This window comes from Scardinius erythrophthalmus (assembly GCF_964197995.2).
Source record: "Scardinius erythrophthalmus genome assembly, chromosome: 23".
Lineage (NCBI taxonomy): Eukaryota > Metazoa > Chordata > Actinopteri > Cypriniformes > Leuciscidae > Scardinius > Scardinius erythrophthalmus.
In genome coordinates this window covers 28,943,374-28,969,237 of record NC_138243.1, presented here as the reverse complement: position 1 = coordinate 28,969,237, position 25,864 = coordinate 28,943,374, and the positions used below count along the sequence as shown (strand labels likewise).

The 25,864-nt window shown below is 42.0% G+C and overlaps 1 protein-coding gene across 6 annotated transcripts; it reads right to left on the bottom strand.

Moving 5' to 3' along the window:
- Positions 1–15: 15 nt before the first annotated feature.
- LOC308683545 (uncharacterized protein) lies at positions 16–24,999 on the bottom strand. 6 transcript variants are annotated; one of them, XM_081354024.1, is made up of 6 exons: positions 24,972–24,995; positions 20,116–20,411; positions 18,296–18,417; positions 17,585–17,885; positions 4,466–4,831; positions 16–514 (listed from the first exon to the last, which is right to left on the bottom strand). In XM_081354024.1, the coding sequence occupies exons 3-6, from the start codon at positions 18,378–18,380 to the stop codon at positions 502–504; spliced, it is 765 nt and encodes a 254-aa protein (XP_081210150.1). In that variant the 5' UTR covers positions 18,381–18,417; positions 20,116–20,411; positions 24,972–24,995; the 3' UTR covers positions 16–501. The 6 variants fall into 6 exon arrangements, with proteins under 6 accessions (XP_081210150.1, XP_081210153.1, XP_081210149.1 ...); XM_081354027.1 differs by having other exon boundaries at positions 17,585–17,762; XM_081354023.1 differs by lacking the exon at positions 20,116–20,411.
- Between the last annotated feature and the right edge of the window lie 865 nt (positions 25,000–25,864).

Below are 25,864 nucleotides of genomic sequence, written 5' to 3'. Positions count from 1 at the left end.
GGGTCTGTTTCTTTTCGTTAAATTTATTAAGCATAAATGTTCATCATATATGCAATGCACTTACATAAATGACGTTGGTGCCGTGTGTGTATGTGTGTGTGTGGAATTAGACCGGATCTGTACGTTGCAGGTGGGATAGATGGCCAGTTCATCACAGAGATCACACACTGATATATTAAGAAGTCATCTAGTATTCAAAAAAGTCTTGCTTTGATAAAGCCAGAGGTAAAATGTGCACTTTTACTTCGGCATAAATCAGTTGCACAGTTTATCTCCATGTGGCTCAACTTATCCTCTTCCTAGGCTCAGTTTGATGTTAAAATGTTAGATCGGATGGATTTCCACATCAACACACAACACTTACAAAGAAAATACATCATATATTAAAAACATACAACAACAATCGTATACCAATCGTTTATTTTGGTGAATGATTTTGATGGAAACAGGATCCATAAGATGATTAGGAAGACTGGTTCTGGAACAGGTTTTAGTCCAGACTCACTTCAAGTCACTGATGAATAGAGAACAAGAGTTATGTGAGAACTTGTCCTTTACTTTGAAGGGCATCCACTATAGGCTATAGTGATTTAATGGACTAAGAAGCATAGTCCATTAAAATACCGGTTAATAATGTTATTTTTAAAGCTTTGTTTTTTTCGCCCATAGCCTACTTTAATAATAAGTAGCCTACACCATTTTCTTTACTCAAAAAACACAAATAGAGTCTTAAGACCCGTTCTGAACGATAACTATAAAGATAACTATATTAGTGTCCACACCAGCAGACGATATCGTACTCGGTTACTAACGTAACCTCGGTTCTCTCTAGAAGAGGGAACGAGTACTGCGTAATATCTTACGCTAGGGGAAAATCTCTTTTCCGCGAGATATTGAAGCCAAAAAATTATCCTTAATTTTGTAATAATGCAAAACGCGTTGTGGCAGCATGCAGACATAGGTGAGACAGCTCGCGCGCCCATTGGCTGCCCTGCGGCAACTGCAGCAGCCTATCGAGAGAGGCCCCTCATGACGTCAGGTCCAATGAGGGCGCTTCGTGCCCACTACGTCACGTCCTGCCGAAACGGGTGTGGCTTAGGCTTATAAATATAGCTTGATAGGCTGATCGAATCTGTTTTTTCATCGCCGAAGCGAACCAGAGCGTGATGCATGCACGGCAAGATACGCAATACTCGTTCCCTCTTCTAGAGAGAACCGAGGTTACGTTAGTAACCGAGTACGTTCTCTTATGAGAGGTCTCTCGTACTGCGTAATATCTTATGCTAGGGGAACACAATGCAAAACGCCGTGCATGCTGAGATCCAACACCAAAGTCCCAAGGGCAGGTGCCCGGGGCTCATATAGTGCATGATCACCAGGGATTCGCAGAGAGTCCAGGAAAGAGGGGCTAGAACAGCATCATTTCCGTAATAAGTAGCGTCCTATTAGGAGCCAATTATATCAGGTGTTTGAACTTGAAATGAACTTGAAGTAGGCCTATAGAGGGTTCTCTTACGAGAGTACTCTCGTGTTGCGTAAGTTTAGCTTACGCTATGGGAAAACTCCTTTTCTCGAGAATATTGAAGCAAAAAATTATCCATTTGCTGCAACAAGCAGACCTAGGCGAGGCAGCTTGCACGCCTATTGGCTGCTCTGCGGCAACTGCTGCAACCTATCATTGCGTCTGTCATGACTTCAGCGCCAATGGGAAGCTCTCCCTGCGCTACGTTATGGCCCGCCAAAATGGGTTTGGCCTAGGCCTATAAATACCCATCGCCCTGGTTGCACTATGATTTCGTCTCCTTTCAGCAAGTGACTCACTTCGCTGGATCTTCTGAGAAGAGAAGCTGCGCCGTCGAACAGCTCTCAGCGGGACGAGCTCGAGCTAGAGGACGCCGGCTGGATTATCGCCGCCTTCACTCGCCGTGCTGCGCTATCCGGCGCCCATATCCTTTGTACTTGCTTCCGTGTGTGTTCGCCGCCGCGACACACACGTTATCCACTAAAAGAGCCGAGGCATTGATTCAAATGCCTCGTTCCAAGTGCACGCGCTTTCCCAGGGCGGCTGCCCGGAAAGCAACACCATGACTTGTGGGGGGCTCGACTAGCCATTTCCAACGTGGAATTGGAATCTCGACTAGCCATTTCCACCTCTCTCGTTCGGGTTGCGCGGTGATCCTGTTTGTGAATGCATGAGATAGCGAATTTGCTAAGGAAAGGGGCGGTAGAGACCGTCCCCTTGGCAGAGACCCCTTGGGGTTTTACAGCCGTTACTTCTTAGTACCGAAGAAGGACGGCAGGCTCTGCCCCATACTAGATCTCAGGAGTTTGAACAAAGCTCTTATGATACGCTCACTCAAAATGCTCACAACCAGACAAATCCTCGCTCGAATTCGACTGGGGGACTGGTTTATATCAGTGGATCTGAAAGACGCCTACTTTCAGATTCAAATAGCAGCCCGTCACAGGCCATTTTTGAGATTCGCCTTCGAGGGTCAGGCTTATCAGTACACCGTCCTTCCGTTCGGCCTGTCTTTAGCACCTCATACATTTACGTAATGCATGGACACAGCACTCGCACCCCTCAGACGAAGGGGTGTGAGAATTCTAAACTATTTGGACGACTGGCTGATTATAGCGCAGTCGAAAGAGGAACTGGTATGTCACAGAGCGCTACTGCTGGACCATCTGGACCAGTTAGGTCTCAGAGTCAACTGGGCCAAAGGCAATCTATCTCCCAGCTAGGAAACGTCCTTTCTGGGGATGGAGTTGGACTCCAGGTCTATGTTGGCGCGCTTAACGTGAGAACGCGCGGCAGTAAGTCGCGCGTGAACCTGGGCATAGCCTCAAAATTCAAAGTAGTCTCGACAGATGCCTCCAACACGGGTTGGGGCACCCTTTACGAAGGGAGGCCATCAATGGGCCTGTGGGCCTGTGGTCAGACTGTCTAGAGATGAAAGCGTTTGAGAATGCCCTACAGTTTTTCCTCCCTGTGTTGAGGAACCACCACGTTCTAGTCAGAACAGACAACATGTCAGTGGTGTCTTACATAAACCGCCAGGGCAGCCTCAGATCCCGGAGCCTTCTTGCAAGAGCAAAACGCCTGCTTATATGGGCCCAGCACAATCTGTGCTTGCTGAGAGTAGCGTCCTGAATGTGGGCCCAGACATGTTGTCCAGGGTCAAACTTCCCCCAGGGGAATGGTCCTTGCATCCCCTGGTGGTACAAAACTTCTGGGACACCTTCGGCAGAGCGGAGGTAGACCTATTCGAGTCACAAGCCAACGCTCATTGCCCAGTGTTCTTTTCAATAGAAAGAGACGCTGGCCCTAGTCTGGCCCAGACGCCCTCTCTACGCATTTCCCCGGGCGCCTTGTTACCACAGGTAATCAAGCAAGTCAGGGAGTGCAAATGCTCGATATGCTCGAAATGCCCCGCTCTGACCACGCGACTCTCTGTCGCACAGTAGAGAGATTACCGTATGGACAGGAGGAGAAGCTTGCGGGCAATCGGGGGGACGTGGAGGCAAAATGACAAAATAATTAATCAGAATACCTAGCAAAAGTTGCTCCTGCTCCAAGCTCATGGACACCTCCTACTCACACTCTCCGTCTCTGCAAGATTCGGAAGGGAATGATTCAGATTTCTCTTGGCACAGCTACTAGAAGACAGACGGGTTGCTCATGTCACATCTAGGTCTTCAAGCTCGGTTTGAGTCTGCGCGTCAGGAAAGGAAGTGCTAAGAAATCGCTAAAAATGGGCTTCACTTGTCTCAATTGAGATCCAATGAGATGGCTCTGTTCACTTCTTATACTGTCTATGCTAAAAAGCAACTCACTAAAACGGAAGGCCCGCCTCTCCATTCATTTGATTGGACAGTGGAAAAAAACATGATGACATCGGGATCGCGTTTTTTTCCACTGTCCAATCAAATGAATGGAGAGGCAGGCCTTCCGTTTTAGTGATGAAAGCTACAGTTGCTTGAACGCCCGGAGAGTGCGATGATGGAGGATAAACTTGTGGTGCTCTCGCGGAGCTTAAGCTCGCAGGAGCTTAACGACTTCAGGAAACGTAACTACCACAATGTTAACAGAAAGTAAATAAAGTTAATAAAAGGCTGATTTGACGTTTACTTGACTGACAGGACAGCTGTTTCCCAGATTGCCTAGCAACATTAAAAACGCAGCGCACTGCTCGTTCTGTGTGATGGGGTAGTGCTGTGCACCTTGCGTTTTCGAATCTGAAAAATGCGTTAGGTGTGATTGGGGCCTTAAGGCTACCTATTATGACTTGACAACTGAGCGTGGGTATTTCACTCACGTTGAATGCGTCAACATTACCTATTTGATTGCCAAATCGAAATATTAAACAGAGCAATACAATTACATTATTAACCGGTTAATGGCAATTTCAAATACACGCTTCAGTTCAGAGTGATTAAACTAGTTTCTGTTTTTTTGTCTAACCTTTCCCCGCTCCAGTTAGGCCTATTTATCTTGCGAAAGACACGGATCTTGCCTGACACTTTTTCGAAGACCTGCAGGATATTCTGGAACATTTCTTTCAATGCACGTTTGACCAGATTGTAGTCCTCATGGTGATTTTGGTTTTGGTTCAGCCAGCGATCTCGGGCCATTGGGTCCACATACACCTCATTGTTTGACATCTGACTGGCGATGAAGTTAATCCGCCGACGAGTATCCTGGATCCTGTATCTATCATTTTGGTTGGGAGATGTATCAGCCTTTAGGTATGTCACAAGTGCTGTTCGGAGCTCCCTCACATACTCTCCGAACACATCTGCATTATAATCCACATAGAACTCATCCGAACTACAGAGATAAAACACACCAAAAACAATTTAGCTATAACAAACGAAAATGTCTAATTATGTCAATTAATCCAAAAAAAGAAAATGGAACTATTGAGAATGAGGAGATGTCGTCACGACACAGCGCCCCGCCCCCAGAGACCGCGTCATCCTCCCCTTTCCACCATATTGGGAGGATACCCGCCAGCACCGTTCATTGTTTGTATTGGTAGTAGAGGAGGTTGTCGCACTATTTTAGAATGCCTGGAAAACTACTGCTGTGTAAAAAACTGCTCCAGTGTCTCACACGATTGTTGTGGAAACCGTAGGAACCATGTGTTACAGTTTTTTCGTATTTAAAAATGTAAAATAAATTAAAAAAAATAATAATAATTTTTGTTTGGCATTGGTAGTAAGTTTCTCCCTTTAAGGACCCCTTTCTGTTGCCGCATTCCACTCCATTTCTTCTTAATTTTCTCATCATTTCTATTATAATTCCTCGAGCCGTCTTTCCTGCTCCGTCTCTGTATCGCTCTTACACTGTTGCCCCTGGCAACCGATAGCATAGGATCCCAAAATGGTAGACGGGCTCAATTCGTCACGTGACAGCAAGCTACCGTGACGTATGTCCTCATTCTCAATAGCTGTTTATGCACTGGTTCAGAACTAAGAGTATTCTAATAGCCTACCATGAGTCAAAAATGTGCCGGTTTAAGACCGCAGTAAAGCTAGTTTTGATATTCTGTATTCTTTTGGCTATTGTCCCGCCATGCGCTGTCGTAGACATGCAAATAATATCTCATTTCGTTATTCATGATTTGTGAATTTGTGTGACGCGGTCCTCCAGTCCGAAATACGTGTATTTCAGGAATTTGGTAAATAGCCGTTCTTCACGTTTAACATCAATTTATAATAAACACACAGACCGCTGGATTACAAAAACACTTGTTTTATATTGAGCTTGATTTGTGAAAGGTTCCACAGTGCAGTTTGGGTCAGTTAACCCTTCCCTGAGTGTTTAAAATAACCATTCTGATTTGTGAAAGGCTCCACAGTTCAGTTTGGGACAGTTAACCCGTCCTTGAGTCTTTAAATTAAGCATTCTGATTTGTGAAAGGTTCCACAGTGCAGTTTGGGCCAGTTAACCCTTCCCTGAGTGTTTAAATTAAGCATTCTGATTTGTGAAAGGTTCCACAGTGCAGTTTGGGTCAGTTAACCCGTCCTTGAGTCTTTAAATTAAGCATTCTGATTTGTGAAAGGTTCCACAGTGCAGTTTGGGTCAGTTAACCCTTCCCTGAGGGTTTAAAATAACATTTCTGATTTGTGAAAGGCTCCACAGTTCAGTTTGGGTCAGTTAACCCGTCCTTGAGTCTTTAAATTAAGCATTCTGATTTGTGAAAGGTTCCACAGTGCAGTTTGGGCCAGTTAACCCTTCCCTGAGTGTTTAAATTAAGCATTCTGATTTGTGAAAGGTTCCACAGTGCAGTTTGGGTCAGTTAACCCTTCCCTGAGTGTTTAAATTAAGCATTCTGATTTGTGAAAGGTTCCACAGTGCAGTTTGAGTCAGTTAACCCTTCCCTGAGTGTTTAAAATAACCATTCTGATTTGTGAAAGGTACCACAGTGCAGTTTGGGTCAGTTAACCCGTCCTTGAGTCTTTAAATTAAGCATTCTGATTTGTGAAAGGTTCCACAGTGCAGTTTGGGTCAGTTAACCCGTCCTTGAGTCTTTAAATTAAGCATTCTGATTTGTGAAAGGTTCCACAGTGCAGTTTTGGGTCAGTTAACCCGTCCTTGAGTCTTTAAATTAAGCATTCTGATTTGTGAAAGGTTCCACAGTGCAGTTTGAGTCAGTTAACCCTTCCCTGAGTGTTTAAAATAACCATTCTGATTTGTGAAAGGTACCACAGTGCAGTTTGGGTCAGTTAACCCGTCCTTGAGTCTTTAAATTAAGCATTCTGATTTGTGAAAGGTTCCACAGTGCAGTTTGGGTCAGTTAACCCTTCCCTGAGTGTTTAAAATAACATTTCTGATTTGTGAAAGGCTCCACAGTTCAGTTTGGGTCAGTTAACCCGTCCTTGAGTCTTTAAATTAAGCATTCTGATTTGTGAAAGGTTCCACAGTGCAGTTTGGGCCAGTTAACCCTTCCCTGAGTGTTTAAAATAACCATTCTGATTTGTGAAAGGCTCCACAGTTCAGTTTGGGACAGTTAACCCGTCCTTGAGTCTTTAAATTAAGCATTCTGATTTGTGAAAGGTTCCACAGTGCAGTTTGGGCCAGTTAACCCTTCCCTGAGTGTTTAAATTAAGCATTCTGATTTGTGAAAGGTTCCACAGTGCAGTTTGGGTCAGTTAACCCTTCCCTGAGTGTTTAAAATAACCATTCTGATTTGTGAAAGGCTCCACAGTTCAGTTTGGGACAGTTAACCCGTCCTTGAGTCTTTAAATTAAGCATTCTGATTTGTGAAAGGTTCCACAGTGCAGTTTGGGTCAGTTAACCCTTCCCTGAGTGTTTAAATTAAGCATTCTGATTTGTGAAAGGTTCCACAGTGCAGTTTGGGTCAGTTAACCCTTCCCTGAGTGTTTAAAATAACCATTCTGATTTGTGAAAGGTTCCACAGTGCAGTTTGGGTCAGTTAACCCTTCCCTGAGTGTTTAAAATAACCATTCTGATTTGTGAAAGGCTCCACAATTCAGTTTGGGACAGTTAACCCGTCCTTGAGTCTTTAAATTAAGCATTCTGATTTGTGAAAGGTTCCACAGTGCAGTTTGGGTCAGTTAACCCTTCCCTGAGTGTTTAAATTAAGCATTCTGATTTGTGAAAGGTTCCACAGTGCAGTTTGGGCCAGTTAACCCGTCCTTGAGTCTTTAAATTAAGCATTCTGATTTGTGAAAGGTTCCACAGTGCAGTTTGGGTCAGTTAACCCTTCCCTGAGGGTTTAAAATAACCATTCTGATTTGTGAAAGGTACCACAGTGCAGTTTGGGTCAGTTAACCCGTCCTTGAGTCTTTAAATTAAGCATTCTGATTTGTGAAAGGTTCCACAGTGCAGTTTGGGTCAGTTAACCCTTCCCTGAGTGTTTAAAATAACCATTCTGATTTGTGAAAGGCTCCACAATTCAGTTTGGGACAGTTAACCCGTCCTTGAGTCTTTAAATTAAGCATTCTGATTTGTGAAAGGTTCCACAGTGCAGTTTGGGTCAGTTAACCCTTCCCTGAGTGTTTAAATTAAGCATTCTGATTTGTGAAAGGTTCCACAGTGCAGTTTGGGCCAGTTAACCCGTCCTTGAGTCTTTAAATTAAGCATTCTGATTTGTGAAAGGTTCCACAGTGCAGTTTGGGTCAGTTAACCCTTCCCTGAGTGTTTAAAATAACCATTCTGATTTGTGAAAGGTTCCACAGTGCAGTTTGGGTCAGTTAACCCGTCCTTGAGTCTTTAAATTAAGCATTCTGATTTGTGAAAGGTTCCACAGTGCAGTTTGGGTCAGTTAACCCTTCCCTGAGTGTTTAAATTAACCATTCTGATTTGTGAAAGGTTCCACAGTGCAGTTTGGGTCAGTTAACCCGTCCTTGAGTCTTTAAATTAAGCATTCTGATTTGTGAAAGGTTCCACAGTGCAGTTTGGGTCAGTTAACCCTTCCCTGAGTGTTTAAATTAACCATTCTGATTTGTGAAAGGTTCCACAGTGCAGTTTGGGTCAGTTAACCCTTCCCTGAGTGTTTAAAATAACATTTCTGATTTGTGAAAGGTTCCACAGTTCAGTTTGGGTCAGTTAACCCTTCCCTGAGTGTTTAAAATAACCATTCTGACTTGATAAATATGATAAAGTATGATAGACAAATCTAAACAATATGTTAGTTATGGCTAAGATGTATCTTGATGTAGCCTCTGGAAAACAACCTTGGGGGAGGAACAACTATAAAGAATGAAGAATAGTTTTTTCGTTTTAGGTCAAAATGCCTTTTGAATGGGAGTGAATGAGGCACTATGATAGCATAAATATTATTTTTAAAACACTAAGAAGGCTCGACACAACATAAAACTTTGCTCGAAGAATCACCAGGGGCTCTACACATGAACTTGAGCATTGACTACATTGTTTGTGTACACAAAGTTTACTACAAAGAAAGGTTTTGAACAAGTCACTGTAGCTGTAGCTTGTTCCCGGCCGCTGGCATTTTGTCAGTCAAAAATACTTTTTTTGTGATTTTGAAGTCTCTTTTGTTTAATATTCATTTCTACATATTTTTGTTAAGAACTTTTATTTTGGTGTTGAGTCCTTAGAGAGAGGATGATGATATAATGAGAAGTGGAGGGTGGGAAGAAGAGAGAGCAGAGAGTGTACAGGCACTGAGTCTGGTGTTGCTCTGCTCTCCTCCCCAGTTCTAACACTCTGCTCATTAAAAGTTATTAGCCGTCAATATTTCAAGTCCACCGTCTTTATTGAAATTAATCCACGGGCAGCTAAACCCCATGCCTCACACTAGTATAGGCTAGTACTCGTGCTACTTTTACCGCTATGGCAGAAATAGTAAGATTATGCTAATTCCGAATTCCCAAATGCTAGTGTGTCCCAAATTGTAGTATGTTGAAATGAGTATTCCAAAGATACCCAGATAGTCTTTTTCCGGTTAGAATCTGTTCACACTAACCAGAGTGCGTCTCAACCAGGTCCCTACTTCAGTAGTCACTGAACAGGGAGTCGGCCATTTCAACCCTAAAATAAGCAAGAGTGGAAAATGATCAACAAAAAAACTAAAAACTTTCACTTTTTATGTTATCGGAACTTAAGTAAAACATATCCAAATGAATTTTTGAAATATTTGAAATAGTTTGGATTTTATGAGTTGTATCTCCCAGGATACGTTGCCTTATTAGGGTATAAAAAATAGGGTATTTTTTGCATATTTGATGCAAAAAAATATGTAATATGCAAAGTATGCTGCATGTATGAAGACTGGAAGAACTGGTTGAGGAACGATCACTCCTTGAGAAGACAAAGGACCTTGCTGGAAATTAACATTTGAACTCCCCCTCGTGCACTATCGAGACAAAAGTCTCACCTCCGAGTCATCCTTAATCTACATTCCCCGCATGCGAAGATCACCAAAAACTCACCCAAGAATCTAAATGGTTTAATGTGAATAATTATCATACAATATTACACGTTTGGTATCATTTGAAATGTCTCAATGCAACTGGTACAAATGTCTCATTTCCGCATAAGTAAAACAAAAGGTATAAGGAGTTTAGAGATAACATGCACACAAAGGAGGGTGGGATGGTTAAACCCTCTTGTTCTCAAAAGGTAAGTCTGGGGCAGTGATTAATGAAAATTCCTTGTTCTTGTTAGTTATGTTTTCCCCCTCGTGGGTTTTGTTTTGGGTTTAGTGTTTCTTTTATAAATAAACTTCATTTCTCTGCACTTGAGTCCTCGCACCTTTTTGCATTTATCCCACCGTGACATAACGTACCGACCCCATGAGGACTCAGCAGAGAGAAGCATTTGATTGGGTCAGTTTTGGGGCGAAGGTGGATGGTTTCATTCGCGATCGGGAGAGAATTGCCAGGGAGGTGGTCCCAGTTCCGGGGGTCCCGAGTCCGGTGGTCCCAGTTCCGGTGGTCCCGATTTCGGTGGTCCCAGTTCCGGTGGTCCCGAGTCCGGTGGTCCCAGTTCCGGTGGTCCCTAGTCCGGTGGTCCGAGTTCCGGTGGTCCCGAAACGGAGGAGGAGAAGGAAGACTCCCTCCGTGACTGTTCCGGTGGTCCCGAATCTGGTGATCTCGAGTCCGGTGGTCCGGAGAAGGAGGAGGAGAAACCCTTCCACAACAACTTGTCCGGTGGCTCCTAACCCAGAGACCATCCCGGAGGTGACTGCCATCCATAGCGCGCCGACCAGGCGTCCTGCTCTGCCCGCGCTGCCCAGGCGCCCTGCCCTGCCGGCCCCGCCCGAGCTGCTCGCCCTGCCGGCGCCACCCCAGCGACCTGACACGTCTGCCGATCCAGAGACTGTTTACGTCACATCTGCCGATCCAGAGACTGTTCACGTCACGTCCGCCGAACCAGAGACTGTTCGCGTCACGTCTGCCGAGCCTGTGTCTCCGGACAAGATGGCCGCCGCCGAGCCGGTGAATCTCTTCCTGAGCCGGTGTCCGCTCCTGTTCCTGAGCGATGGCCACCTGAGCCTGTTCCTGTTCCCTCCCGTCCCGCCCTGCCCTGGTCTGTCCCTCCCGTCCCGCCCTGGTCTGTCCCGCCCTGGTCTGTCCCGCCCTGGTCTTATGGAGCATCTGGTAGCCGCTCCGTAGGGAGGGGGTAATGTCACATGCCTGTCCTGTCTTGTGCTGCACATGGGTGTTTTGTTATTTTGGGCCATGTGCTCAGGTCATTGTCTGATCCCTCCCCCTTGTTATTTGATTATTGTTTGAGTTCTTCCACCTGTTCCCTTCTGATTAGTTTCCCTTTATAAGTCCCTTCTTGTTTGCAGTCTGTGTCGGTACGTTGTCTAATGTTTCCTGTTCCCCGTGATCCTCCAGAAAATTCTTGTTCTGTTCTGTTCTGTTTTGGTTTGGTATTTATTAATTATGTTTTCCCCCTCATGGGTTTTGTTTTGGGTTTAGTGTTCCTTTTATAAATAAACTTCATTTCTCTGCACTTGAGTCCTCGCACCTTTTTGCATTTATCCCACCGTGACACTCTCAGCCTCATGTATTTCCTAATATTGGGTTCTCATCTCTTCTCTTTATTCCAGAGCATTTGATGTTTTGTATTCATTATCTTTGAACTGATTATGAAATTGGCATGAGACATTTACCTGACATAATAAATTGTTACATTTGATTATTCTAACTGACATTATTTTCATTAAAGAGTTAAAAAGAATAGTCAAACATTCGCTCACATTTAATGATGCACGGATATCATTAAAACATTTTCATTTATGGAGTCAGATGAATTAACAAGAAAATACATATGAGAAAATGTATTGCATTTAGTCAAAAATATTTTGCCACGAGAAAAGACAGTAACAAATAGAGACCTTCCCCCACTATTGGAATCCTCAATTGGGCCAATCAAGCGCGGACTTGCATATGAAATGTCTAAGTGTCCTAAAACTGAGGCACACGCATTTCTTATATTTTATCACTGCTGAACTGTTTTGTCTTCAATCTCAGGTGGGGGAAACTCTAGCTCTTGTGGTCCACTGTCCTTCAGGGTTTAGCTCCATTCCTTATCATTCCTAATTTATGATACAACTTATAATTTTCTAAGTAACCCTGAAGACTTTGGTTAGGGTTAGGGTAGGACTGTGTACAGGGGGCGCTGAGGCCAGGAGGGCCCATAAGGATCTTCTCTAAGGGCCCCGGCCCTGGAACAAGATTTCTACTGGCCCCTCCACAACCAACCCCTCACCCATGAGCCCGGAATGCACAATAATGCCATGACCAGTACAGGGGGTCCAATTTACCTTGAGATACCACTCATTGTCAATACATTGGATAATCATTTTTTATACCCTAATCTGGCAACGTATCTAAGGGGATACATACTTTTCAAAATGCTGTAAATAACAGCATTATCAACATATGACTTAATTTTCTATCTCAACAATAATAAAATAAAATAATAGTCCACAGTAGTCGATTGTCGAGTTCACGCGCGTGATCATAGGTAACTAAACCTATGCGCGTGAACTCGACAATCGACTACTGTGGACTTCGACCGAAAACAGGAAGAAAATACAGGTATGAGCGCTGGCTGAATTAACATCACTTTTATTAATATCTTTCACATCTACTGCAGTCAGATTCACTCGTGTTCACTCTGAAGGAATCACTCACATGGCTGTGCACTTGTAATGACACATCAAGGATGTTAAGAGGCTAAAAGCAGGTTTAAATCTTGCCCCATTGAAGTCAACAGGGTGCAAATTTTAAAAAGAGGATAACACGGTGTAGGCAACACCGATTTTTGTCGTTGTTCTCTGTACTGACAGCACTCCAAATTTACAAAAAAATGAGCTCAATGTTAAAATTGACCGGAGTTCTCCTTTAAAACACCAAAAGAAGCAGCAGCGTTTGTGAGAGATCACGCATGGGGAAATTGAAGAGAAGTGTAAACAAGTTACCTAACATACTTTTGTAGCCATCGCACACAAATGTAAGATACCAGGGTAGGAGACCATTTGAGTTAGATTTGTTGTTCATGAATACAAGACCTTTCTAGATGAAGGGAGATGTGCCACATGTTTTGGGGCTGGCACTGTGGGGTTCTATGTGTTGTTTTGGGGGTATTTTTCTTTTTTGTTTGGGTGCTCCACTTATATGCTGCATACTATTTTTCAAGTGCTTTGTTTACTGTAATATTATGAGAGGTCAGGGGAAGTTTGTGAAAAAAACAGAACTTTTATGGATAGAGTATTGAAATTTGCCAGTTTTAATGTTAAAGGTCCCGTTGCATGCGATTCCATGTTTCAAACTTTAGTTAGTGTGTAATGTTGCTGTTAGAGCATAAATAATATCTGTAAAATTATAAAGCTCAAAGTTCAATGCCAAGCGAGATATTTTATTTAACAGAAGTTGACTACAAAAAAACGGCTCGATTGGACTACACCCCTCTACATCCTGCATTAGTGACATCACCAGAACCGTTTCTTGACTAACCTCCGCCCACAGGAATGCTCCCTCAACTCTACTGGCTACTTGTGCACTTCTTGTAACTTAGCCTACTGTGTTTACTCAGCTCTTATGGTGATTTTCTAAAGTAAAACTGACGCTTCATCTTTTGTGTGATGTACAATAAACTTTATTAAACTCATCAGTACATGTTTGATCATCATTCAGACAGCAGACTTGTAGGCTATTAATAAATAATGGATACATAGCCTACAAGCAGATGACAAATACGTTTTAATAACCGTAATTAAACTACTAAACTATACCTGTTTCATCTCTATACAGCAATCTGACTCTGTAGGCATTATTGTCCGAAATGAACGCCGTTACTGAGAGTTTCTGATATTATCATCATTCCGTGAGATGAATTTTTCCTGACAGACTGAGCACGAGCTCATGAAGCTCCGCCCCCTGTGTCGTCCAGCAGCACCTCATTTGCATTTAAAGGGGACACACTGAAACGGCTCGTTTTTCTGAGCCCCAAAAAATGTCAATTTAAACATGCTGTAAAAAATGATCTGTTGGGTATTTTGAGCTCAAACTTCACATACACACTCTGGGGACATCAGAGACTTATTTTACATCTTGTGAAAAGGGGCATAGAACGGGACCTTTAAAGGTTTAAATGGGCCGATTAAAAGAAAGGGGGTTTTGACATATCTTAAAAAGTTACAAGTAGAAAATAGCTTTCCTAAAAGAAACTCACCTCACTACGCAGGAACATAAAAAATTAAAGAGAGAATGGGTGGGACAGGTAGTGTCGTCATCATTCAATTCAAAGGCCAGACGAGTGGCTATTTTGATAAATAAAAATACACCTCTGGAAATACTTGATACTGTCATTGATCCCTCAGGACGTTATGTCTTTATTAATTGTAGAATATTCTCGGAACAATGGTCACTCTTAAATTAATATGCACCAAATTATTATGACGAGTTGTTCATGCAAGATATATTTCTAAAAGTTGGAGGGGGTCAGCAAAATAGGTGGGGATTTCATTTTCTGTTTAGATCCTACTTTGGACAAATCGACTAAGACCATCTCCAAGTCAAAAGCAACCAAGACCACTCAAACATATATGAAAGATCTAAATTTAATAGACATTTGGAGGCAGATGCACCCTCAGACTCGGAATTATTCCTTTTACTCATGCCCTCATAAATCCCACACTAGAATTGATTTGTTCTTATTATCCACCCAGCTAGAGTATTAGATGCTGAATATTTATCTATCTTCGGGCAAATTTCGTCACCGTTTTCCCTACATAGATCCAGTAGACAGGGATGTCCACTGTCCCCAAGTCTGTTTGCCTTAGCCATTGAGCCTTTGGCGGAGGCAATCAGAAGGGACCCTGATATAAAGGGCTTTAAGGTTGGTCAGACAACCCATAAAATTAACTTATTAGCTGATGATGTTCTCTTATATCTAACAGACTCACTCTCTTACTCGACTACAGGATTTATTGGACACCTATGGTACTGTCTCAGGATATAAGGTAAACTATGATAAAAGTGAAATAATTCCATTAACAACATTCAACTCTGCGTGTCAAAGTGCATCTGCGTTCAAATGGGCCCCAACTGGAATAAAATATCTTGGTATAGTTGTGGACAATAACTTAAATCTTTATAGATTGAATTATAGTCCACTACTTAAAAAAATTGAGGAAGATCTACACAGATGGATTAGCCTCCCCATCACTTTGATCTGAAGGATTAATTGCATTCAAATGAACATTTTGCCAAGATTGCAGTATCTTTTTCAATCACTGCCTATTCCATTACCCCAAACCTTTTTTTAAACTCTTAATAAAAATGTAAGACAGTTCATTTGGAATAATAAGGTACCAAGAATATCTTTGGAGAAACTGACGTGGGACTACAAGTCAGGGGGACCCAATTTTAAAAAATATTACTTTGCAACCCAAATGCGATTTATTTTGTCTCTGTTTGAGAATGACACAACTCAATGGGTTCATACTGCATTTTATTCATTGAAAGACAATTTTTTTAGTGAGTTTGTTTACAAATACAACTACCGAATTTTGTCAAAAAAGACTGATAACCCAAATTTTGTTACATCTCATTAAACTTTGGTATGATGTACATAAGACCATTGGCAAGGAGATAGGACTGTCACCTAAATCACCTTTAAAGCAAAACAAACTGATCCCTATGACTGTAAACAACAAGATCCTGGAAGCATGGCATCATAATGGGATTCGTAAATTGGAGGACTGTTATGAGAACGGACTTTTCATAACTTTTGAACAATTAAGAAGAAAATATAACTTGTCTAACAATACTTTCTTTTGTTACCTTCAACTGCGGTCATTTCTGAGAAGCACTTTGAACGACACTACGGCTTTACCCAGACTCACTGAAATGGAAAAATTGATGCATGATAGTGGACCACGTAAGCTTATTTCTAAAGTATACTCTTTGTTAATATATGAATGTCCTAAACCGGCTCTGTATAGGTCTAAGGAAAGGTGGGAATCAGACTTAAATTTCACAATTGAAGAACAAACTTTGGTCAGAGTTGTGGAAAGACAGTTTATCTGCCACTATTAATGCACGGTACAGGCTTGTACACTATAATTTCCTTCATCAGCTGTATTTGACTCCAGAAATTCACAAGTTTAAGCCTGATCTACCTCATGCATGTTTCTGATGTGCTGCAGACGTGGGCTATTTCCTACAATGTACTTGGTTGTGTGTGAAAGTGAGAGATTTCTGGATTGACTTTTGTGATGTCTTGGCTAAGATTACTCAAATTTCATTACCTGTTGACCCAGAATTTTGATTGCTGGGGAACTTTATGAAAATTGATAAACAAAACCACTTCACAAATTTCAAATAAAATTTTTGGAAATAGCCCTGCCAGTGGCCAGAAAGTGTATTGCTGTCACATGGAATTCTGATTCCCTTCTATCTGTCGTGCTCAGAATTAATCATACCCATGGTAAATATGATAAAAAATGGCTGTAAAAAATAAATCTGCATCGTTTATCCTTTTGATCTTTCATTAAAAAAATTGGCAAAAATCTAACCTTTCATTGAAGTAAAAGAATTGAAAGTGGGGGGGAAATCGCATTAAGAAATAAATGTTTTTCTCCAAAACATGTTAGACCAGGTGTTTGTTGGTCAATGGTGCAGTCTATTTCAGTTGCCTCAAAATAGAAACGCACCAACAATGCGCCTAAACACACTTTGTTTACAGACCAGCAGAAATTATGCATTTGCTATTTAAACAACGTGGCACAGGACGTAAAAATGATAACTGCATTGGACTGAACCTAGTAAAAAACACTAGCGCTAGTCTTGTATTTTATCTCAAAATTATTAAAAATGTGTCAAAATGTGAAAATTAGCGGAAATAAGTTAAAACAGCCTCTTATTTACATGAGGTAAAAACAAAGCTGGTTTATTTTTTTATGTATGTAATTGCTGCCATAATAACGACCCATTTCAAATGTCTACGTGTTTTTCTTCTCTTTCTCTTTTGAGCGGTAAAGAGATATTGTTCTTGTAAATACTTTTCAGCATTTCAGTAATAAAAGTGTATGCTAGATCTTTAAAATGCATCCCCAAAGCGCAACAGTTATTGTACGGTGCTCGGCAGTGGTCAAAACGGATTTAAACAGTGAATTTTGAATTGATCTTTTCTTGTAAACTCAGAGATGTGGATTCGGACGGCAATTAAACTACCACACAACCTTGGTGTTTGTTAAAAAACAGTGGTAATTCGGTCAGGGATTTTCACGCGGGGTGGCGAGAGAAAAACACAGACTTTCTGGATTCAGATGGCAATAAAATCACAGACTAGCCCCTTTAAATTATGAAAATGCCTTACAACCCCATGAGAAACAATTAGCCTACCGTCAGAATAGGGCTTTATATGTTTTTGGTCCATTGATGGTGTCACCGCAACGCATTAGATGTGGCCTGCACGAGTGTGAGAGCTGTGACATTTTTTATCATAATTATTGATATCATTTTATCATCCAGATACAAAACTTACACACTAAGGTGTCTACATACTGTAGCACTCATCCCACCTGCCACACACACACACACACACACACACACACACACACACACTGACCTGAAGTGGGCCACCATTGTGCTAATTGAATGTTGTTCAGATTGGCTGAGGGGGATATTGAGGTCCTGCACCAGGTTGTCCAGCAGCGCATAGCCCCCAACATCTCTCAGCACGTCCTGCAGAACACTGCGGGGGAACCCAAGGAGTCCATTGTTGAAGACATGCTGGCCCCGATTAGCTTGATTGTAAGAAGCAGACAGCTTGTGATTAGACTTAATGGCATCTAGGGCCTCCTGGGCGTCGTTTTGGAGCTGTAACACTTTTCGGGGGTCAACACAACTCTGAATCCTACAGGTCGGTCCTGTCAGAAAACACAGCAGTGACATGCAAACGCTCACACAGCAATTTACTGGGCTACTCCGCAGTGGTGACAACCCGAACGGTCTAAAATAGTCAGAGCATAAAAACTTATTATAGATGTCCAGTAGTGATTCCGGATAAGACAAAAACACGGTTTGGAAAATGGATTCATTAAGTACTCGCTCATTATATACATTTTGTACATTTTGAGCACAAAAAAGTTATGGACTGCAGCTTAATGTGTGCATAGAACAAAACTAAGATTGTGAGATGGGAGAATTGGTAGTAGTGCCTCTAGTTCAGAGCACATTCACACACAAACACACACAGACAAACACACACACAATCTTTATATTAGTGTTCCTCACTCTTGGTGTATGTTTGTGAGATTTGTGTATTGGTATATCTCACCCCTATTGTTGGGGGCTTCTACGTTGATTGCTACAAACCCGAAAACTGCCAAACCTGCCAAGATCAGCAGATTAGGGGGCATCATGGTCTCAATCTGATCTTTTTCTGGTCAGCAAGTTTATCTGTGTAAAAAACATATTTCACCAAATGGACCAAGAAATGTGTATTAATATTTCTGACTGAAGAATGCAGCGATAAATCATGATGTTGATAGCAGGGGCGTTTCTAGAGTTTGATCACTACTGGGGCATAGGCCCCCCAAGAATGTTCCAAAAGTGTGTATAAGTTTGTGTCCTGGATGAATCCAGGGGGGCAGTGTTTCGGAAAACACTGAAGCTTCCCCGGGGGCAGGGCCGGATTAACCATTAGGGCAACTGGGCACTTGCCCAGGGGCCCATGACATCTAGGGGGCCCTGACAGGTAGAGAATACACAGAAATTTAATAAAGTTATCAAACTCTTTACGATCTTCTTCACTGCATAAAGTGCATCTACGCGGGTTCACGCGACCTGCCTCCCCGCTGAACGCCAGCGATTACTAATTCGTGAAATGCACTCCCGCTGGTTGAGCGCGGTAAAGTTCGTTTCAGGTTCGATATTAGCCGGACATTTGTTCTATAGGGTCGGTAGTCTAACAAAGATATCAATAGCAAGATTAGTTTTAACATTATGTGACCATTGTATATCGACATGATGAAATATTCGTTCAAAATCATTCGTGCATTAATGCTGCATAATTATACCTGAGAATGCTTTGACGCGTTTCCACAGCGCACAATGCTTAAGGGAACGTCTGCCAATTCCACCAACTGCGGTAAACGTAGTCTATAATTTGTATTATTTAAAATTACTTTTAACATTTAAAAACAGACGTTTTCAAATCCCAAAGCTTGCAGAAGGTTCCTAATGTCAATACTGACTTTACAGCTATACAGCTTTCCTGGTAGCCTTGAGTAAATTAACATGTCTAAGAAAATGATTCATAAAACGTATAAATATCAGTTGAGCCTGTTTATTTTCGTCACTGACACAGACGAAAATGAAAAGACTATCAGTCAAAGTTCAGCTTTAGGAGAGGTAGAAATAGGCCAGTATAAGAATACTGAGAGAATAAGAAATATGAAGATGAGGAGAGAGCAGACAAATAATCTAATGACAAGGTTTTAAAGCTAGCCTATTTCTTATAATTTTTTGGCCTTCAAAAGTCCTAAATTGCACATATGTAGGTTAGAGAAATCCAAATTTTCTCGGGGGAGCATGCCCCCGAACCCCCCTAACTACGGGGGGCCTTGAGTCTTGTTGCCCAGGGCACAGGAAATTGTTAATCCGGCCCTGCCCGGGGGCCGCCATTGATTAGCAGACCATCACCTGCTGTTAGCATCCCATTGACTCCCATTCATTTTGGTGTCACTTTGACAGCGAATAACTTTACATCTGAGGCGTTTAAAGACTCCATTTGTCCATTATTTATTTCTAAAGAAACACGAAAATGTATAAAAGGCTCCATTGCCTTGTATCTTACGTTATGGCCCAGTAGAAGCAGTTTTTGTAAAAATAGGCTAACGATTGTGTCATAACCACCCGACTCTCTGTCGCACAGTAGAGAAATTACCGTATGGACAGGAGGAGAATCTCGCACGCAATCAGGGGGACGTGGAGGCAAAATGACAAAGTAATTAATCAGAATACTTAGCAAAAGTTGCTCCTGCTACAGTGGCTCATGGACACCTCCTACTCACACTCTCCGTCTCTGCAAGTTTCAGAAGGGAATGATTCAGATTTCTCTTGGCACAGCTACTAGAAGACAGACGGGTTACTCACGTCACATCTACGTTGTCAAGCTCAGTTTGAGTCTGCGCAGTACGCTCAGCCATCAGGAAGTGAGAGCTTCTAATTGACTTCACTTTTCTCCATTGAAATCTATGGGGTCGCTGTGTCCATTTCTTATACTGTCTATGGATGAATCAGTGTTTTCCTTCATAGGTTCACTCAACGCTGCGTAGTGATGACGCGGTGCTGATTGTTTCAACCAGTATAGAATCACGCCAATTCATTGGCTGATGGCGCGGGCGCCTCCCCAGTTGTATGCGGCTGTTCACGCTGTAATGCCGATGCTTCTAATTAAAAAAAGAAACGTGAATTACCACCATTGTAACCCGTATTTTATTTGTTACCCACGGTGAAGTATGGAGGACCAAACCTGCAAAAATTATAATAACTTATTATAGAGAATGCTACACCGACTATACAGCATATATTTCCTATTAGGAGTAGTGCTGTGACTCTAGAGCCCATTATGATCCCTGCCAGGTCATTGTTAGAATTTTAGACCCTGAAATTCAGACAATACCCGGTGTTTTTGTAGCACGTACATTAACCTCTGTAAAAGCAGGTGTGACTTGTGTTCGAGCTATGTATCCGACAAGTGAGGATTTTCATGTTTCCTGTGGCACGAGGCTTCCATTCTTTACTCTCTCAACCAGGTGAAGAATACAATGTTGGAACCCACAGTAGCTCAGATACTGTACAGACTCAAATTGATCCCTGTCAAAACCCCAAGGTAGACCTCAGTCAATCTCCATTTGAAAGAGAACAACAGACTCAACTAGAGACTATGATTTTCAAATATGCAGATATCTTCAGTGCAAATGATTATGACTATGGTATCGTACAGATTTAGTCAAGCACACCTCCGTACTGGGGATGCGCAGCTCATTAAGAAGAGGGCTTATAGAACATTGCCACACATACGAGCTGAGATAGACAGGCAAGTTCAGCAGCTCCTTTCTCACTGTAAAAGACTCGTACCCCTTACCCCGACCAGCAGACGCTCTAGACAGCTTGTCAGGTGCATGTTGGTTTAGTACAATGGATTTGTCAAGTGGATATTGGCAAGTTGACCTAGACTCTAATGATAGGGAGAAAGCAGCATTCAATACAGGCAGTGCTTTATATCAATTCAAGTTTATGCCGATGGGTCTCCCCTCCAATTTTCCAACAACTGATGGAGCTGGTGCTTCGTGGACTTAATTGGAAGGTTTGTCTTGTTTACCTTGATTATGTATTGGAGTTCAGTCGGACTTAGCGTTGAGGGTTAGTATTACAAGTATTACATGGTTTACCTTTTGCTGCTGCATATCTTGACGGTATTGTCATTTACAGAAACACCTGGGAGGAACATGTGCAGCATCTCAGAGAAGTCTTGCAGCGTCTTCAGAATGCCAGCCTAACTTTCAACCCCACCAAGTGTGCTGTAGCTAAACAAGAGTCTGAATACCTGGGCTATGTCATTGGCCAGGGTGTTGTGCGTCAAAGCGACCCTAACTTCTCCAGCAGGGCTGCTCCACTAATGGACATGGTGAGGGCACGTTCCCCGAACCAACTGCAGTGGACTGAGGAGGGATCGAAAGCCTTCCGGGACATCCAGGGAGCTTTGACAACTAGCGCTGTGCTACACAATCCTGACTTTAGTCGACCTTTCATTGTACAGACTGATGCCTCTGGGAGGGGAGTAGGAGTCGTCCTATTGCATGGGCCACCAGAGTACCGACAGCCAGTGGCTTACATCAGTCGTAAACTGTTTCCGAGAGAAGACCGTTATTCTGCTGTTCCCGCAGCCACTCGTTGTCTTTTCGGAGCCCAGAGCAAGAAAACTCTAGATGCTCGAGACGTTGGTCCACCTCCGTGAGTCCTGACTCAACGGATCTGATGAACTGATCGTGAGCTGCGACCATGGAGTGAATGTTGTCTAAATACAAAGTTCTGGCATGAAACTCTAGATAGTGCAGGCTAATAGGGGTTATGCGCAACATTCTTCCGGGTTCTACAAAACGGGCTTAACTACTTCCGGCCATCAGCTACTGAGGTAAACACAGTGTAGATGGCGACCTTCTATAGTCTGTGTTTACAGGAGCTGCCCCTAATATCAATTTCCGATGGACATCATATTGTCAAACGGATGTCCAGAGCCCCGAGTACTCTGCTAGACAAGGGATTTAAGTGTTACGCCTCCTCATTTATTCATAATTATGAAGGTAGGCTATGTAGTATATGTAGCTTTTGCTATTGGCACCTGATATAGCTTTAGGTAATGTTAGCTATCAGTAAACAGTTAGTTAGTTTAGATTTGTATGCTATCAGTAGTTTAGCCTTATATTTTTGCTCGCAGACGATTAAAACAATCAAATGACGACTGCATTTTAGGGATGGGGTTATAGTACCAACAGTATAATGTCCTGTGTGTTTATGCTGGTTAACCTTCAATTATGTATTATTGACTCCCGGCGCCCGTTACCGTTTCCGTCTGAGGTCTTGGTGTGGCCGGGTGTGCTCGGTCCCTCTCCCCCACCGTTTGGCGAGCTCCCTCGGGGGGCCGGGTCCCCGGTCTCGCCAGCGCCAAGGCGGGCTCTCCGGGAACCAGGGCAATCTGACTGTTTAATTAAAATGAAGCATCGCGAAGGCCCGCGGCGAGTGTTGACGCAATGAGATTTCTGCCCAGCGCTCTGAATGTCAAAGTAAAGAAATTCAATGAAGCATGGGCAAACAGCAGGAGTAACGTTAACTATGACTCTCTTAATTTTCCCCGTCACAGAGCAGATCAGCACACAACAAAAACTGCTGTTCGGATGTTCCCTTTTCTGATATTTCAACATTCGTGACATTTTAATTAAAACAAATACACTGAAGTTTGATCAGAAATAAGAATTTTATTATAATAAGCAAAAATTAACAGTTACCTCAGAGACCACCTATTACTGCAGATGTGTACGGAAGTGAAAAGCGGAAATGCTTAGATCTGTTTTCCGGTTTGAACGTTGAGCGCTCCGCATAACCCCTATAGGTCCTTTTACTCACCTATTCATAATCACATCGTTATCTATAGGGCGCAGCTGATTGGTTACTGCATCAGTAGCCAATGAGCTCTCTGCGTGCTTAACCTTCAAATACTTGGGTAGCATTTGCCTTAGCAGTGCAGCGTGCTTTCAGAATTAAATTATTAATTTATAACAGCAATGATAAAACTTGCTATGCTATCTTAATTGAAACAATAATTTGACACATAAAGCTATGCATTTTAGAAGCTAGGAAAACACTGATTAAAATGATATGACTTTACAATGCTTCACGCAAACAGTTTAGACGGTGAAAAAAATCTGATCATAAAAAAATATATATATTTTTTTTTTTTTACAGAACGAATGGTCACAAGTGGCTGCTTTCTTCCTGGAAGGAAGAAGGGCTAACTGAGCATGTGTAATATGAATATAATCTCAAACTCAGTGATCATCCAGGGGGGCCTTGAGATAACTTAAAGGGGTGGTATAATGCCCTTTTCACGAGATGTAAAATAAGTCTCTGATGTCCCCAGAGTGTGTATGTGAAGTTTTAGCTCAAAATACCCCACAGATATTTTTATATAGCATGTTAAAATTGTCACTTTTTGAGGGTGAGCAAAAACGCACCATTTTGTGTCTGTTCCTTTAAATGCAAATGAGCTGCTGCTCCAGGCACAGGGGGCGGAGCTTCAACAGCTTGCACTCACACAGACATGCACTGAAAATTTCTAAAACCTTTAGCCTTTTATGTTCAAACCGGAGTCAGACAATGATGGAGAGACTCAGGAAGAAGTGACAACATGTAGAAGCAACAGGACATTTCTGAATGGTTCGTTGATGAATTTATGTACCTTATGTGTAGTTATCTTCTAGTCATTGATTAGCATATTCTGTCATGATAATCTGTTAATCGTGTTCCGGGGTGGGGTTTATGTAAATTTTAGCGTTAGTGATGTCACTAACCTGGGAGGAAGCTTGTGTAGTTGTTGTAAAAAACCCTTTGCTTTGAACTTTGAGAATTGTAACTTTGCAGATGTTGGTTATGCTCAAACAGCAGTATACACACTAACTAAAGTTAGAAAAGTGACATCATAATCAAACACCTCTTTAATAATTTGAATGGATCCGTATAGTTATATGCAGTTGATTGGCATCTCCCTGTGGTCTTGTTTGGAATGGCAGGTTGACGTGCTTATTTGTTCAAGTTACTGAATAACTGAGCCCATAAAGTAAGTAAAGAATGACTGCAGGGACATTTTTGCAAAGTATGTTTGCAAAAAAGAAGGTTTAAATCTATATTGAATTTAAAAAATAATAACATAATAACATGGAGTTGAAAAGTAATTAGTAACTAGAATACAAATGATATTGTGAATAAAAAAGGTTGGGGGTAGGCTTGCGGTATTTATTCGGAGAGAAGGGGTGGCCTTGGATAAAATAAGTCATGTTGCAACCGTCCCCACTGCCCTATTTTCACTGAAGGAACATAAACAGACTACTGGGTCTCAAATGTAATATCTAAAATTCTTGTTTGTCGAACTGTTCTATAATCTCTATCACAAGTTGCATAATCAGGAATTGATTTTAATTTTGATGGCATTTTTGCCACTCGCCCCCATTAATTTCAGCCCCTGATGTGCGTCAATCAAGATCCAAGAGGAATGAAATAATAGATTATAATCCCGTTTCGAGAAAGAAAACAACATAAAATTAAAACTTTAATAAGAATAAAGGTTTGTAGCACACAATTAACAGTTAATTTCATTACTGAAGGTTAAAAATTACTCCCTTCTTTATAAAAAATCACATAGTATTAATAAACACAGTTAAGCTGGTAGTTACCTCTTCTCAGCAACAGTGTCGTCTGACTGCAAATCGAGGATTCCACGGCGAAAAGTGAAGAGAGGAGGAGCACAGTGAGGGGGCGAGTAAAAAGTGTTCCAGTAAAATGGGTTTAGCGATGCCCCTGACTGCATGACATATTTATTTTTCATCTTCTCTGTACTTTTAATTTACACCAGAAGTTTGAATCCAGAAAAGGGAAAAGTGCATTGCACAGTGAATATACTGTAATCCTACGGAAAAAAACAAACAGCTAAAAACCAGTAGATGATTGGCTTCTAGCTGCTTTTATGAGGTTTTGAAACTAAAATCATCTGACAGACCAGCTAGAACCAGCAGCTCTGTCAGGCTGGAAACCAGCTCTTTCCAGCATAAACCAGCAACCAGCAAATAAGCAAGAGGTCAAACTCCCTCTTGGTGAATATAAGCAAATACTGAATTTAAAACTAACTGCACCCCCCTCTATGACCCTCTGCATATTACATAACACAATTGCATGAAACAAACGATCCATTTTATTCTGCTTCTGTCATAATACTAAAAAAGTTCTGCCAGATCTGTATTGACAGAGATCAGTGTTGAATATATTCAGTAGTTTGTAATGATAAATGTAACGGTTGACACAAGTTTTTAAAAAAAGCTTAACTCATGCAGTCTAGCACAGAGATAGACTTTCAGACTTTATATACCCTGACAGAATTCGCAAAATATAGCCTACAGTGTATCCTATCTGCATCACGGACCACGGGTGAAACAAGTTTTTAACTTTATTCCTTGACACGTGTTGCTATACATCTACTGTTTGTCAAATAAATCAAGACTAACAGACCCACCTTGTTACTCGTCCTCTGAGAGCAGGGTTGCCAGGTCTCTGTGCCAAAACCAGTCCAGTT